This window comes from Periophthalmus magnuspinnatus, chromosome 24 (assembly GCF_009829125.3).
Source record: "Periophthalmus magnuspinnatus isolate fPerMag1 chromosome 24, fPerMag1.2.pri, whole genome shotgun sequence".
NCBI lineage: Eukaryota > Metazoa > Chordata > Actinopteri > Gobiiformes > Gobiidae > Periophthalmus > Periophthalmus magnuspinnatus.
Window position 1 is genome coordinate 22,537,076 of NC_047149.1, and position 17,481 is coordinate 22,554,556.

Sequence of the window (17,481 nt, forward strand, 5' to 3'; positions counted from 1 at the left end):
TTATACTCCAGTGCGACTTATACACAGATACGACTTATACTCCAGTGCGACTTATACACAGGTGCGACTTATACTCCAAAAAATGCGGTAGATCAGAAAATAAAGTTAAAGGGCCTTTATTATGTTATGAACAAGAAAATTTGGTTTCCTTATTGTGATAAAAAAACAGCCAGATATTAAGCATTTTACATTCTTTTATACATTTGTTTTTTTTACTATTTTGACTTATTATTTTGGCTGATTTTTGCCTCTAAAATGGTCACTATAGTCGTTTTTTTTTTCGTTTTCAAATGTTTTTATGATTTCCACAACTCTTCCAAATCCTACATGTATCACCGATAAAGAAAATAAAACCGGGAAGTGAAGTAATTACTGAGCAGTGCGTGGGAAAAAAAGGATTTATTGGCAAAATTAAGTCAAATATAAGCAATTAAAAGTCGTATATTTCACAAAATTGACTTTTAATTGAGTTTTAAGTTGTGTTTTAATGTTGTTACCTCATCAAAAACAGACCTGGAGTTGTGTTTTGTGTTTTTATTATCCGTCTGTCTACATCTCCAAAGCTCAAAACGCTCTGTTCCACCTTGTGATGTCATGAAGTCAAGTTAACAGCTACTTTTTACCTTTAGTTCAGTAGAAATTGGCAATTCCAGAGCGGAAATCATCCAAATGACTCTAGTGAAGGCGTTTGGAGTTTAAAAACACTTACTAATTTACCTAAAATTGCTCAAACATGCACAAATCACTTCAAACGCAACTTCAGGTGAGTAAACGGTGAAGGGAAACAGTCATAATTACACTTTATATACAATAGTTAAAGCTCTGTAAAGTCGATTTTGCGGAATAGATCAGAAATTGACCAGAGAATACATTTCCGACAGAGTTTAATGGAGTTCAAAAAACCTATTTCCTATTATAGACAATCTCGGAAACAACTTGATACCCTAAAAACATATTATTACGTTTCTTATTTGGCAACATAACAATAGAAGTATGAAACGTACTGTGTGTGATTCGAGTTCAGAGATTTTTTCGGGTTGTCCTGAGCCGAAATAGTAGACTCTGATGATGTGGTCTGTGCTGCCGGTGGCCAGGAACATCCCACCTGAAATCAAAAAGAAATTTAAGTTACACTGGGGTTTTAAGGGGCTGGATGTTTCTAGTTTTAGGCAATAAATAAACGAGATATGTGACAATGCATCTCTTTAGTTGTGAGTGATGTGGTACACTGGTGGAAGTTTTGTTAAGTAAAAGTGCAGGTACAAGAGCAAAAAACAAAATACTCAAGTAAAAGTATCACAAGAAAAAATCTATTCAAGCAAAAGTCTTAAAGTACCTGTTAAAAATGCACTTAAAGCGTAAAAAGTTAAAGTATTTCGCGCAGATTGAGCTCTACTGAAGTGTGAATATAGTGATTTTTGATAAAGTTTTGTGCTGTGTTTTGTTTCAACAGCAACAACTCAATGATTATTTTTTTCCAAGCTGTTTTTTTTTCTTCTTTTTTTTCGTAGTTTGAGCAAACAGAAATATAAAAATGTTAAAAATAAACCCCTTAGCCTTTTCAGCAAGTTCAAACCACAAATGCATGAGATGTTATGTCTTTTACTTCACTCATTGCAATAAAAGTCATTTTACTTAATTGGAAACAACATTCTCCACCTACTTTCGACAGATGGATAAGAGATGTTTTGTATTTTTTGAAATTGGAAAAAATTTGATACACTTTAAAGAGAACCACATAGTATTTTTAGAGACCTGGACTCCATTTTTTTATTATTTTGAGGGACTAGAAACACCTCACAATGAAGGGAACACGGACTGATTTTACCTGTATCTTTACCTGTATCCTTTTTTCTGTCTCTCTTTATATTTATTTATTTTTCTTTCTTTCTTTCTCTTTCTTTCTCTTTAATTTATTTTTTTTCTTTCTTTCTATTTCTTTCTCTTTTTTCCTTTATATTTATTTTTTTCTCTCTTTCTATTTTTAGTTTTTTCTTTCTTTCTATTTATTTTTTTATTTATTTCTCTTTCTTTCTATTTTTTCTTTTCTTTCTTTATTTTTTATCTCTTTCTATTTTCTTTCTTTCTACTTATTTATATTTTTTTGTATTATTACTATTATTGATATTATTATTGTTTACTTCATTTATTGATGCATTTATTTTCAGTATTGTGTATTTCATTCTTGCTTTGTTTATTTCTATTACACAATAATGACGTGACTGTAAATCTCTTGTTTCCTCCTGAAAATTATGTTGTATTGAATTTGTGATGTACTGGTCAGATGTACTTCAACTTTGTACTGGAACATTGTTTTTGCAGATAAACAATAAATAAATGAAAGGGGAAAAAAGTTGCAGTTACAAACATAGTAGAGTAGAAAGTACAAATATCTGCTCCCAAATGTAAAGTAAATGCCCAAAAATGTATACTTAAACGTAGTACTTGATCAATTGAGCAGTGGTGGAATGTAACAGTAAAAGTCGTACCTTGCAGCTGACGTCATTAACATTCCCTGGGGGTGTGATGCTAACTGGAGGCACTGCTCTGTCTGAAGCTCTGTTTCTCAAGTTAGACTTTAATCTGAGCTTTGTTTTAACACAATCTCACCATAAAGAACGGATTTAGCTGGAACTACAACAGGAGAGCTGATTTGTGGTGTTAAACAAGTCCCTCTCAAATAATAACACACTCACAAGCTAGCTAGCGTTAGCATTAGCCAACGGTTTTTCAGGTAAACCACATGAACGCTCGTACTGATAGGCTCCTGAAAATGTGTTGTTTAAATCAATTTTATATTTATTTTTTCTTGAGTTTTAAGACTTTTTTTCCCTCAGTGTTTGCTAATATGTGCATCGTGCTACCATGGTAACTGCTAAACATTTCGCCATAGACATACGTGTAGAACCCTCCCGGTGTTATGTCACTGCAAAGTATAAATAAACCACCTGAAATGTGCTGGGGGAAAAAAGACAAGACGTGATACGAAAAGCGGAATAAGAAAGATGCAAATTTTGTATATTTGATGAAACAATCCAGACGTTTTTTTTTTTGTTTTTTTTTTTAATCTGGTTAAAAATGTATAATTAAAACGGGCACAAAAGAGATTAACTTGTCAACTATGAGGAAAAAATACTGGCGACTAGAATGAACCATTGAATTTAGCCACAGCTGCACAATTTTGTAAAATAAATAAATAAATAAAATAAATAAAAATAAATAAATACATAAATAAATAAAATCAAATATATTTTTTATTGTATATTTTTCTGTGTAGTATTGCGTTTCGATTTGAAATATATGTTTAAATTAATAGGCTACTGTATGTTTGTTGAGATCTAAACTACAGGCACAAGATTTTTGAATAAAGACGATATTTATTCTTTGGAGAGAACATTCTATTATCTAAATAACTGCAGCGTTTGAGATGTGAGAACTGCACCAGCTCAAACTGTGAATTCAGTAACTGTAGCTCATCATGACTATTATAATAAAGTTAAGCAGAAGTTACCTGCGCTGAAGGAGGAGCAGATCATCTGGACTCCGGGTCTGGAGCGCTCCGTGAACTTACTGGGCCTCTGACTGGAACATGGAAAACACAGAAATGAAAACGTTACTTTAAAAAGCCCATATTACACTATTTTCTGATCTGTTCTAATGTTATTTCCTCATTAAAAAAACATATTCAGAGTTCCATATTTAGGCTGGGTTCTTCTCTCAAACAGAAAACGCTCTGTTCCACCTTGTGATGTCATCATGTGGTAATACAGGAAGTGCTCCGCTGTGTTTTTAAACTCCACACACCTTCACTAGAATTATTTGGATAATTTCAGCTGCTGGAATAGCCAATCTCTAATTAACTAAAGGTAAAACGTAGCTGTCAACTTGAAAACTACCACTTCATGACATCACAAGGTGGAACGGAGCATTTTGAGCTTTGGAGATATAGACAGACTAATAATAAAAGATCACTGAAACATGTGTGAATGAAACAAAACACAGCTCCAGATATGTTTTTGATGACGTTTAAAGCTCACAAGAGTCAATTTTGCATGATATACGACCTTCAAATGTCAGAAACAACGATTTTTTTCAGTGCTAGAATCAGCCATTTTATTGTTTTTTTACACACTTTCTTTTCCATCTAGGGTTACTCACATGAATTGGTCTATTTTAAGTCAGATGCCTTCCGTGTTACAAACAACCACATGATGCATGAAGGCACAGAATCGAATATCAAGGCCATATAATCGATTACAAATGTAGATATTGATATAAAATGATATGTTCTGTGACTGCGGTTGGCAATAACATTCAACTGTTTTGCCCAGTGATAAAAAAACTGTGCTCGGATACGGCTCAAATTAGGGCTGTGCAGAAATCGATTTGTGATCTGAAACATAGACGCACACTTCCTATTGGTCAGTCTGTGTCATGCGCTGAGTGATTGACAGGTGGGTTTAACCAATCACAGTAAAGTACAGACTCTCATAATCAGGAAATAGCTTAGTTAGCGCTAAAAGGCAAAATACACAAGATCTGTGCTAAAATTTGTGATCTAGGCTCGGATAAAACTGTGATACGAGTCATTTTTTCCCCAAATTACACTAGTTTACCCTAGGGAGCAGCCACTTAGCAACGCTGTCAATCAAACCTGTTGCTAACGTAAGCGGGAGCAACCTCTAACCTATCTGTTATGTTCATATCTTGATTTACAAACATAATAGTGAAATAAAAAATACCAGGATCATGAACAGTGTGGCCCAAACGTCACTGACACTTTTAAATCTTCAGTAGCTCCTATAATTCTTAAGTTATACTCACCGAATTTTAGCAGTAGGTAAACTGAACCTTCTGAGATTTTTGGCGATATATACGGTTATAATTGTTCACTTATACTAAAAATAATGTTCAGTTTCGCCCTGAACAGCCCGATCCAACACACTTTGCATAACATTTTCAGCATTTCCGGGCCTATGTCTCTTATTTGATCCCCGATATTACGTTTTAAGTCGTTTATTAAGTCGTCTGAGGTTTATTCACAAACACCTTTTCTTTAAGATCGCCGCACAGGAAGAAATCAGGACTAGTCAGGTCTGTGGAGATCACATACTGCCCCCTGTCTTTGAAAACGACTTTTTATTCCTTTAATGGAGTTTACGCTCGGGGCATCTCTGGTATTAAAATGTCGACGGTACAATGAGGGTTCGTTCCTCGGTGATGTATTTGCTCAGATTAATGTCGGAAGGGTCGTTCTAAATAAAATAAAAACATTTAGAGAAAAAAGAGTTACGGAAAATACTAAAAGTTAGAAAGAGATACTACAAAAATATACTTGTTGGTTTGTTGCGATATATGTTTTGAAGTACAATTAGACGTCAACTGATCAAAACGTTGGCAGTTCGAATCTCGCAAACCAAAGAGCCAATCCGGAGTGAGGATGTTTAGCAGGGAGCAGGCCCTTAGCAACGCTGTCAATCAAACCTGTTGCTAAGGCTAGGGGAAAGAAGGCGCCTGATTTGTCTGTTATTAATGTTCATATCTTGATTTAAGGATTTAATAGTGAAATAAAACACCAGGGATAATACAAATACGGGTTAATACAAACATTTTAATACCAAAACGACGAGCCTGACAGCAGCAGTTATTTGAAACGCGGCGGTTAGCACGTTAGCTATGTCCAATTATATATACACAGTATGAATCAGCAGAAGCATTGACACGTCACGTTAATATTTTTATCAACACGTATCCAAACTGAGCATATGTTTATCCGAGGATCAGAGGTTTCGAAACAGAGAGAAGACGAGCGGACTGAGCCTCACCCAAACTTGAGCGAACGAGAGTCCCACTGCCAAAAACAGATGGTGCCGTCTGCTCCGGTGGACGAGAGGAAGCGCTTTGATCCGCTGCAGAGAGGAGAAAACTGAAACACAAACACACAATGGGCAGTTACGTATTTGCATGTGTGAATAATATGTAACAGTGTCAGGATTATGGACAGGAAACTGATTCATTCATTCATAGTCGGGCTGGTTTTCACTTTGTAATAAAGTTAAATGGGTCAAGAACAGCTTCCATAGTAAACCTACTTCTGTCAAAAAGTATTGTACAAATAGGGCAGCCATATTTCATCTTCACAGCTCTTTCAAAGTACATTTTTAATAGTATTTTACGTCGTTATGTGTTGTCTAAAAGGCATTTTCGAGAACTAGAAGAAATAAAAACCCAGGATTTTTAAGGATTTTAAGTGCACTATCAGTCAAAAGTTTGGACGTACACTGTTTTTTTTCTTCATTTTTACTACTTTCTACATTTATATACATATGGAAGACATCAAATATATGAAGCAAGATGTAGTGTGTTGGCTGAAATGATCCAAATGATTCTAGTGAAGGTGTGTGGAGTTTAAAAACACAGTGGAGCACTTCCTGTATCACCACACGACGTCACAAGGTGGTGCTGTTCCTCACATTTGAAGGTCATATATTACGCAAAATTGACTATTATGAGCTTTAAGTCATGTTATAATGCTGTTACCTCGTCAAAAACAGACCTGGAGCTGTGTTTTGTTTGATTTACACATGTTTGAGTGACTATTTATTATTAGTCTGTAACATTTCTAAAGCTCAAAATGTTCTGTTCCACCTTTTGATGTCATGAAGCAGTAGTTTTCAAGTTAACGGCTACTTTTTACCTTAAGTTTAGCAGAGATTGGCAATTCCAGTGGCTGAAATGATCCAAATGATTCTAGTGAAGGTGTGCGGAGTTTAAAAACACAGTGGAGCACTTCCTGTATTACCACATGATGACATCACAAGGTGGAACAGAGTGTTTTCAGCCTAAACATGCAGGGTTTGTATGTTAAACACGTGTGAATGAAACAAAACACAACTCTAGGTCTGTTTTTGTTGAGGAAACAACATTATAACAGATCAAAAACAGTGTAATACGGGTCTTTTAAATAACTCCCTAATAACTAAACTTATATATATAAATAATAAATTCAAATCCTCAAAGTTGCCGCCTTTTGCTTCATGGACAGAGCTGCAAACCCTTGGACTTCTCTCAAAGACGTCTCTTAAAATGATTTTCAGTGTCACAAAATGCTGAAAATGCAGATCAGGGTTCAAACCAAAGGGTCGCTATATCATTTTTTTTAAACCAAATGACGTTTCGAGTTATTTTTTAGTTTAACCCTTTTATTTCCTATTTTCCATCGTATATTTCTGTTCATTTTTTGTTTGTTTTTTATGCCTTCATTGAGAATCTACAATGTAAATAATGAAAATAAAGGAGTAAAAAAGAATTGCGTCCAAACTTTTGACTGGAAGCGCAGTTGTCCTAAGGTTAGTGTTCCGCATATAATGAATATCACAGTTTTGATGTGATTATAATTCACGTTTTATCTATAGAGGTTGTTTATCAATAATCATCCACGTTTTGGAGATTTTCTTTATGGTTTATCTGTATCACATTATCAAAATATGACTTCATTTCCTGTTTCTTTGATTCCCACTCACGGACACTTGAATCAGCCAAAAGAGCTCAAATTGTAACCACTGATGCAGAATAAAACTGTGAATAGAAAACAGTATTGAGCACGTGGCCAGTGACCTCTATAGCGCCCCCTTATGGTACGTAAAAGACACAACTTTGTCCGATTGGCATCAAATTTGGGGAGATAATTGTGGGCCTCAAAACGAACCAAAAAGTCAGTTACACTATACCTGTATTATGCATGAGGTTGCCAGTTCAATGCCATAGACCACCATTACAATGCGATTGAAGGGGGTGGACAGCGACCGGGGGGTTGCCGGGCGGGGGAATGCTGCGCGTGGGCGGTGCCTGGCCCAGGAAGGTCACGTAGGGGGCAAGAGCCATCAGCGCAGCATTGATTCATGTTAACATCCAGCTCAACTAGCTCATCCTGCAGTAAAGGAGCTGTCCCCTTTTTTTTCGGGTTCTGTACTTAATTTTCTTTTGTTATTTATTATTACATGTGTAGCTAAGGTGCACTGGCTCACTCGTTCCTGTATAAAGTTCTGTTTTGTGTACAACTTCTGTTAAAAAAAAGTAAAGAAAAAGACAGTATTTGGTCTAAAAATGAACCCTGTAATTATATACTACTATCTGAAAATAAAGAATTACAAAAAAAAAAGAATAATTCATGTTAATATCGCCTTGAAGAGTTCACTAACTTCATCTTTTTCTTCTGTCGCTCACTCAAAGTATGACAGGCTGAACAATAAGAGGTGTAGGTGGGAAAAAGTATCTTGGTTGAGTTCAATAAAATGCCGCTTTTCAAAACTTATCGGCACAGGAATGAGATCACGATTCAGTTTTTATCGTCCAGTCCTATCTCAGGTTTCTATAGCGATGTTTACTCGTCCAGCCAGAACCACACGCTTTAACAAAACTTTACAAAAAACAAGTTTGGAAGGAATCGTGGAAGTTTTCGCCAATTTTAGACGTGTTTAGACGTGATCGACAGGTGGAATAACCAATCAGAGAGCTGCGCAGTATGTTAAAATAAACACAACGGCGAACTGCAGCGTCAACAACCAACGTAAAAGAAGTTATATGTTTTGTTCTGAGTTCTTTCGAGAGGCGATGTCCTCCGAATTTGAGAGTACGTGATACAAACTAGCAGCTGTGGTTGGACCGTTCCATGTTAAGATGCCGGTTTGTCACGCTCCGGACAATTTCAAACCCTTCCGGACTCAAACAGAATGTAAAAACGTCTGGTTGTTCAGGCTATAATCCATCACCAGCGTCTCCCTGACCTGTAGTGATGTGATGGAGGCGGCGTGCCCCTCCAGTACAGCCAGAGGGGCGCAGGTTTGTAGACACCACACTCGGATGGTTTTGTCGCAGGATCCGGCGGCCAGCATAGTGTTCTCGTGACTCACGGCCATGTCCGAAATCTCCGCCGCGTGACCCCGGAGCGTTGCCAAGAGACGCCCATCATCTGTGGCCCAGATCTTTACCAAGCAGTCGTCTGAGCCCTGGGAACAAGACGGAGAGACGGAGACGGTCAGTGCGGGTCAGATTTACGGCGTTGTACAATCTGATGTTATAATTTCAGATGAGGGAGGAGGCAGGTGTCACTCTGGGGAGAGATTCGCCGGACCTCATTCATGAAGACAAGGCAAGAAAAGTTTATTTTTATAGCACAATTCGTACACAAAGTAATTCAAAGTGTTTTTACGAAATAATAAAGACATTAAAATCACAATACAACAAAGCAAAACATAAATAATCATCATAAAATTAACATTAAAAGAGGAAAAGTGCAGAATAAACCCCTTTCAGTCGTATGCACAGATAAACAGGACAGTTTGGAGCCTGGATTTAAATATTGTCAAATTAGAGGCCTGTCTCACATCTTCAGGAGGTTTTAGCTGCATAAAACTGAAACACTGATTCCACAGGTGTAGTGCAGGTGTAGTCCAGGTGTAGTCCAGGTGTAGTCCAGGTGTAGTCCAGGTGTAGCCCTTTGTTTAGCCCTTCGTTTAGCCCCGCTTTAGCCCCGCTTTAGTCCCGCTTTAGTCCCGCTTTAGTCCCGCTTTAGTCCCGCTTTAGTCCCGCTTTAGTCCCGCTTTAGTCCCGCTTTAGTCCCGCTTTAGCCCTGGTTTAGCCCTGCTTTAGTCCTGCTTTAGTCCTGCTTTAGCCCTGCTTTAGTCCTGCTTTAGTCCTGCTTTAGTCCTGGTTTAGTCCTGGTTTAGTCCTGCTTTAGCCCTGCTTTAGCCCTGCTTTAGTCCTGCTTTAGTCCTGGTTTAGCCCTGCTTTAGTCCTGCTTTAGTCCTGGTTTAGCCCTGCTTTAGCCCTGCTTTAGTCCTGCTTTAGTCCTGCTTTAGTCCTGCTTTAGTCCTGGTTTAGCCCTGCTTTAGCCCTGCTTTAGTCCTGCTTTAGTCCTGCTTTAGTCCTGGTTTAGCCCTGCTTTAGCCCTGCTTTAGTCCTGCTTTAGTCCTGCTTTAGTCCTGCTTTAGTCCTGGTTTAGCCCTGCTTTAGCCCTGCTTTAGTCCTGCTTTAGTCCTGCTTTAGTCCTGGTTTAGCCCTGCTTTAGCCCTGCTTTAGTCCTGCTTTAGTCCTGCTTTAGTCCTGCTTTAGTCCTGGTTTAGCCCTGCTTTAGCCCTGCTTTAGTCCTGCTTTAGTCCTGCTTTAGTCCTGCTTTAGCCCTGCTTTAGCCCTGCTTTAGTCCTGCTTTAGTCCTGCTTTAGTCCTGCTTTAGCCCTGCTTTATTATTAAGTGAAAGAACAAATCCTACAGTAGGAAAACTCATAAGAACAAAATTAAAACTCTGACAACGCAACACAAAATTCTATCTCCTCCATGATTGTAAGTTATACATTTTCTCATATTATTCTCTATAAAAAACATGATCCAATAACATTTATGTGAACTTTTACAGCACATGTGGAGTATTTGCTCTAACAGACTTTATAGACTACAGTGCTGCGCTCCCTCGCTATTTATCTCAAACCCAGAACTTGACGATGAAACGCTCAGTTAATTAAATCAGTTATTGACTTAAATATCCCGTATACAGCGAGTGTGTTCATGTGTGGACATTTTTAATCAACACATGTCATAATTCCAAGCTCACAATGGCTAAATATGGAAGTTTAGAAGCCGTTTCTTGCTAAATACATATTATTTTTCGTCTAAATGAAATGTAAATGCGTTGGTTAATAAGGCATAACTATCATTTAAGAAGAAATCTGCCTGCGTAATTTCTCTCAGCGACTTCTAAAAGTGGAAATTACGAGTGAATGAGGCCCGTTGTTTCAGAAAGAAGCAGCCGCATTGTTAAAGAAGCTGTATGTGCGAGTTAGATTTCACATTACACGACCTGTGCTCCCAGATATGAGCTAAACATGTTCAAATTCTGATTCAAACTCTGATTTATCCTTAATTACACTCACACAAGTCTCTTATTTGGGTTTAAAACATGTGCGGTGGACATTTTAATCAAGATACACTGCAAGAACTGTTAAAACACCGCACTCAAATCCTTTAATCTCACAATAAGTCTATAGGTAACTTTGCGTTTTTCCATTTACACGTCTGCCGTTTTATTTAATTCCTGTTTTATTGTTTTTATTGCTTATTGTTTGATCATCCTTACCTGTGCTCAGATGCTAACGTAAAGGTCAAACGTCCAGCCAGACTGAGCCGGATCGTTGTAATTTATTCATCCGCCCAGTCTCACGTTTTGCAATTTTTACTTTTTTTTTCTCCCTTTAAGTTCAAATTTAACTTTTTCTAGTTGCACGTGTTTCATTATGTCATACAAAAGATTAATGTAAATGTTTTTTTTGTGTTTCCAATTCAATAAAACAAGTCTTCTGGCGAATAATGTTACAAATTCGGCGAACGATTTTAGTTCATTCCGAAGATTTGCAGTAACTGAGGGTCCACCAACCAGAGAAAGTACAAGATCAGGATCGACAAACATCTGAGAAAATATGAAATACTTTTGTCAAACAGGGTGATACTTTTGGACAACGCTAAAAAGTCATGAGCCAGTGAGGTTTGGTCCACTCCAGGGAACATTTTGGAGAGTCGCGCCTTTGAAAAATGTCGTCAACGTAAGAATTTTAAACTGCGGTAGACCATGACGGCGCAAATTAATTAAAGAAGAAGAAGTGGACATCGTCTGAATCTCCGTTATATCCGATATCCTGTCGCCAAGCTTCAGCGTTTGTTATTTTTGTCTAAATTGGATGTTTTTTTGTTGGGTTTTTTTGCTCCTCTGTCTCCGACCCAGCTCTCCACAACCGCTACGAACCTCACACCCTCCGACCGGTACGGATTACCTCGTCTTTGACCCCGCCGCCCACGATCCCCCTCAAGAACGACGGCGAACAACCTGCTCTCAACTGTCTGATGTGCAAATGAAAGTAGATGGATCAATCAGTAAATAAACATCGTTAAACTGTTACCCACGTTCTGAATCTTTTCGACTCCTCGTCAGTCGTTACGATAAATAAGAACGAAAGATAAGAAGGTAGAAAGAGTTTTAAAATATCTGTACTAACTTGGCTTTAAATACACTGTAATGATCCGATATTGTGCGTTTAGTCCTTTTGTTGTTTTTCTAAGTGTTTTTACGTGTTGTTTGTGTCACTTGGTTGCTATGCCGACACGTTTCTACTCATCGTTTACTGGTCTGTTCTGGGGACCGGCTCTCGCGAGTTGAGACGCCGCCGTTTTCTTCCCGTTTTGGCGTTGGTCGCGGCCTACGGTAGCCTTTATGTTCAGAAAATAAACAATCAGAACGAATTTGGCGTGTTTACTCTCACCAAAACGCTAAAGTAAGGTTATTATTAGCGTTTTTTTCGTCTCTTCTCTCGAGGATAATATTTCAACGGGACATTGGAGTGAATATAACTGACAAGAAAATAGCGAAATACGGGACGTTTAACCAAATAAAGCTGCTGTTTTCCCAGCTACTTTGAGGAAACCGTTTATAACATCACCATTTATGTGAACAAATATACTTAAGAAACGCTCTAAATATATAGACGTAATTGTTTTAAATTGAATAAAAAGTGTATATGTTGTGATTCGGAGCCGGGCGAGTGTCGAGCGCAGAGTGAGAGTGAGACAAATGGAACATGCTATGGAGCCGGAGTGTAGTTATTTTTACACACATTATTCACTGGATTTAATGAAGCGACACTCAGCCTCACTCAGGATCTCAACACATTTTCACAGCACTGAGACAGGCGGCTCTGCTCTCTAAGTACCTCTCCTCTCCTCTTCTCCTCTTCTCTCTCGCTCTCTCTCTCATGTACTGATTCTCTCTTTTGCTCTCTCTCTCGCACACAAACACACACGTCTTGCTTATTCTTTCAAGCTCTGTTTCTCCTCATGTTTTCTTGTGCTCTTTCTCTCCTCATATCTTCTATTTTTGTCCTTCTCTCTCTCTGTTTCTCTCACACACTCGTCATGTCTTCCCTCTTCTCTTCTTCCTCATGCCTTGCTTTCTCTCTTTGTGACTTTGAGTCTTTCTCTCTCTCTCATGTACAGATTTCTCTCTATTTCTCTCCCTCTTCATGTGCTACTTTTCTTATTTGTTACTGATTTCTCTCTCTCTCTTTGTTGCTCTCTTTTGCTCTCTCTCTTGTTAGTGATTTCTTTCTCTTTTGCTCTATCTCTCTCACAAACACACATCATGTCTTGCTTTTTCTCTTCCTCTGTCTCTCCTCATGTTTTATGCCCTCTTTCTCTCCTCATATCTATTTTTATCCTTCTCTCTCTCTCTGTCTCTCTGACACACACTCCTTATGTCTTCTCCCCTTCCTCATGCCCCCTCTCTCTCTTTCTCTCTCTCACACACACTCTCCTCATGTACCAATTTCTCTCCATTTCACCCTCTCTCACTCTCTTTTCTTATTTGTCTCTTTGTATCTTTCTCTCTCACTTTCTCTCCTCAAGCAAATTTTCTTATTTGTTACTAACTTCGCTCTTTCGCTCTGTCTCTCCCTCTCTCTTCATGTACTGATTTCTTTCTCTTTCTCTCACACACACAACACACACATCATGTCTTGCTTTTTCTCTGTCTCTTTCTCTCCTCATATCTTCCATTTTTGTCCTCCTCTCTCTCGCTCTCTCACACACACCCGTCATGTCGAACCTCCTCTCCTTCCTCATGCCTTGCTTTCTCTTTGTCTTTCTTTCTCTCTCCCTATGTACTGATTTCTCTCTCTCTGTCTTTCCTCATGTTTTCTTTCTCTCTCTTTCTCTCCTCATAGTTTCTATTTCTGTCCCGTGCACTCTCTCTCTCTCCCAACAAGTGTATCTTTCTGTCTCTCCTCATATCTTCTGCCTCTGATCACATTTCTCTCTCTCTCCCTCTGTTCCTCTCGTCTTGTGTTCTCTCTCTCTCTCATGTTTATGGTTTTATTTATTTGGATCTCCATTAGCGACACTAAAGCTGTTGCTGTTTTTTCCTGTCGTCCGTAGAAAAACGTCCAATTATAAAATTATAAAAGACAAATTCAAGACCTCACACAGCAGAAGCACAAACGACAAATTATCATGTTTTGCTTTCGCTTTCTCTCTCCCTCCCCTTCTCTCCTATCTCCCTTTCTCCTATTTCTCTCTCTTATCTCTCTCACCTGTCTCTCCCTTATTTCCTCTCTCTCCTCTCTCTCCCCCCTCTTTCTCCTATCTCTCTCCTCAGTCTCCTCTCTCTCCTGTTTCCTGTCTCCTCTCTCTCTCCCCCCTATTTCCTCTCTCTCCTCTCTCTCCCCTGCCCTCTCTCCCCTCTCCTCTTCCTCTATCTCTCTCCTCTCCCTCCCTCCCCCTCTGTCTCCCTCTCCTCTCTCTTCCTCTGTCTCCTATCTCCCCTCCTCCCCTGTCTCTCCTTCTCCCCCCTTTCCTCTCTCGTCCTTTCTCCCCCCTCTCTCTTCCTCTATCTCCTTCTCCGCCCTCTCCTCCCCCTCTCCTCTTTCTTCCTGTCTCTTCTAAACTTACTCTTCTGTCTCCTTCTGCCCCCTCTCCCTCTCTCTCCCTCTCCTTCTCTCCCTCCCCCTGTCTCCGTCTCTTTCTCTCCCCCTCTCCTCTCTTTTCCTCTCCCCCTCCTTCTCCCCCCTCTCCTCTTTCTTCCTCTGTCTCTTCTAAACTCACTCTCCTCTGTCTCCTTCTCTTCCCCCTCTCCCCTCCTCCCCTGTCTCTCCTTCTCCCCCCTCTCCTCCCTCTCTCCCCTCTCTCCCCTCTCTTCCTCTGTCTCTTCTCCTTCTCTTCACCCTAAAATATATAGTTCCAGGTTCAAGTGGATGAAGTACTCAACTTTGTTACTTAAAAGTACAGATACAGAGGTAAAAAGTTACTCCAGTAAAAGCAAAAGTATCACATGAAAAATCTACTTAAGTAAAATGATTTAAGTACCTGTTTAAAAATATACTTTAAGAGTGAAAAAGTAAAAGTATTTCACACACGTGTTGAGAGTTATGACACGTTTTTTGTTCAGCAGCTGCAACACGAATCCATTTCTTCATTTTTCTTAAGAATTTTGTGTATTTACTTTCATTTTCTCAAAGCCAAAGCCTGAACTCGAAAACTTGAATCAGGATTTTACCACAAACACGGTAAAAAATAACCCCTCAAATCATGTTAAAAGTACTTCTTACTTTTCACCGCGGTTCAAAAACGTAGTGGAGTAGAAAGTACAGATACTGCTCTCAAATGTAGTGAAGTAAAATCAAAAAGTACCACTGTGAACTGTACTTAAGTAGAGTTCTTTAGGTACTTTACTACTTGTACTTCGTTATCTTCCATAAGAAACATTACGGTTGGTATTTGCTATTGAACAAACGGACAAATCGTGCGTTAATTTTGACATAACGACTAAAATATCTATAAAAATACAGCAATAACAACTGTGCAGTAACAATATTTGCTGGTTAATATGTTAATACTTGCCTTTAAAATATCTGTATTCACTTGTTTAAGGCTTTTAAATACACGGTAATAATCTAATACATCGCGTTTAGCTCAGAGTCGACACCTTTTGTTATTTTTCTAAGCGTTTACGTGTTGTTTTTGCTTTTATTTGTGACATTTTGTTGCTATGCCGACAAGTTTCTCTTCATCATTTCCTGGTTTGTTCTGTTTTCTTCTCGTTTTTGTCGTTGGTCACGTCCTACAGTCGCTCTTATGTGCGGAAAATAAACAACCAGAACGAACTCGGCGTGTTTCCTTACGCCAAAACGCTAAAGTAAAGTTATTACCGTAAATTTCGGACTACAGAGCGCACCTTGATATAAGCCGCACCAGCTAAATTTGAAGAGAAAATCAATTTTGTACATATATAAGCCGCACCTGAATAAAAGCCGCAGGTTTTCATATTGTAACATGAGATATTTACACAGAAAGACGGTGCACCGACACACTTTTTTTTAAACTGTGCCTGAAAATTGGCACCAACACGACAACAACACGGGATGAACACATCTGCAGGTTTAGAAAATAAAGCTGCACCAACACGGAAAATCTGCTTTTATTTCCTCTGAAAACTTTTGTCGTCTTTTTACATTGACCAAGTTGGATTCATTGATGTCGAGCTCACGTGCAGTGGCTCTATTTCAGGGGTCGGCAACTCGCGGCTCCGGAGCCGTATGCGCCTCTTTCAGCCTCATACTGCGGCTCTGCGTGGCTTGGGAACTAACAGACACAGCTCACAGTCCTGCGTAAAGAGCCCTGATTTTCAGACGTTGTGCGCACAGGGGTCAGGAGCAACTTTGGCCCGTCCCTAATGACACACTAATAAGCTCGTCCGTAGATGTATCATGAAAATCCTGCTGGAAATCGCCACAGAAATCTATTTGATGTAGTAGCAAGTATATTATCTGCTCTTGTCTCCGCGGTGACGTATCACATATAACACATCAGACACGACGCACAAAAGTAGAGCCACAAGCGAGTGAAAATGAGCCAAAACAAAAGTCTTTGGAGAGCTTTTTAACAAAGGGGAAAAGGACAACTGAGGAGCCAGAAGAGGAGACTACGACCTCCAAGAAAAAGAAAGATAAATTTAACAGACAATGCCTACTTAAAATCTGGGTTTGTCGCTACAGGTGACTCTCACGCACAGAGTCCGCTCTGCGTAACATACGGGAAAAGCAAATAAGGCAATGAAACCTTCAAAACTGCTTTGGCACATGGAGAATAAGCACCTGGGATTAAACGATACGCTACGAGTTTTGTTGTTGTTGTTTTTTTAAAGAAACTGCGGAGTAGAGTAGACATAATCACATAATCAGCGCGATGCATGATGCAGCGGTTTGGTGAGTTGTATTTTTTTAATGCACTTAAGTTGTTTTTGCCATATTTATCTGCCACGTGTAGAAGGCTTGTCCGTGAAAGTAAAACCTACATTATTCCTTTACATTATTGTTATTATACAGTGTTATCTTCATTTTAGATGTCAAAAAGTATTTGCGGCTCCCAGTGTTTTATTTTATGTGGAAAGTGGGTCCAAATGGCTCTTTGCGTGTTAAAGGCCGACCCCTGCTCTGTTTCCTTTCTGTTTCTTTATCTTAAAAACTGCATCATATCCATTTCATGATGCGCAAAATGATCGTTCAAAATCAAAACTAGTGAATTCTTCAGAGCAGAATCTTTCCCCACGTCTGTCTCACTTTTACGTTTACAGCTAGAGAGCGCCCCCCAGGGTCCGTTATCCAGTAAAATTCCATATATAAGCCGCACTGCTGTAAAAGCCGCAGGGTTCAAAGCGTGGAAAAAAAGTAGCGGCTTATAATCCGAAATTTACGGTAATAGTGTTTTTTCGTCTTTACTTTCAAGGATAACGCTGTTTTAAACGTTAGCGGTTTCAATTAGCTGCAGTGCTACGCCGCCGCCCCTCGTCACAACGCAATATATCACAGTAAAAGTAACTGTTTGAGATGAGAAATACAAGTACTACATTCACTTTTGAGCCAAATAATAATGAGAATAATCGGGATT

General features: G+C 38.9%; 1 protein-coding gene across 2 annotated transcripts in view; it reads right to left on the bottom strand.

Moving 5' to 3' along the window:
- phip (pleckstrin homology domain interacting protein) overlaps positions 1-17,481 on the bottom strand; it is an 88,678-nt gene that overhangs the window by 54,436 nt on the left and 16,761 nt on the right. For both annotated transcript variants that reach the window (XM_033990749.2, XM_033990748.2), the window contains exons 8-11: positions 8,787-9,008; positions 5,826-5,926; positions 3,512-3,582; positions 1,005-1,105 (exon numbers count right to left, since the gene is read on the bottom strand). In XM_033990749.2, coding sequence (XP_033846640.1) covers positions 1,005-1,105; positions 3,512-3,582; positions 5,826-5,926; positions 8,787-9,008 — 495 coding nt within the window. The remainder of the gene's footprint in view (positions 1-1,004; positions 1,106-3,511; positions 3,583-5,825; positions 5,927-8,786; positions 9,009-17,481) is intronic.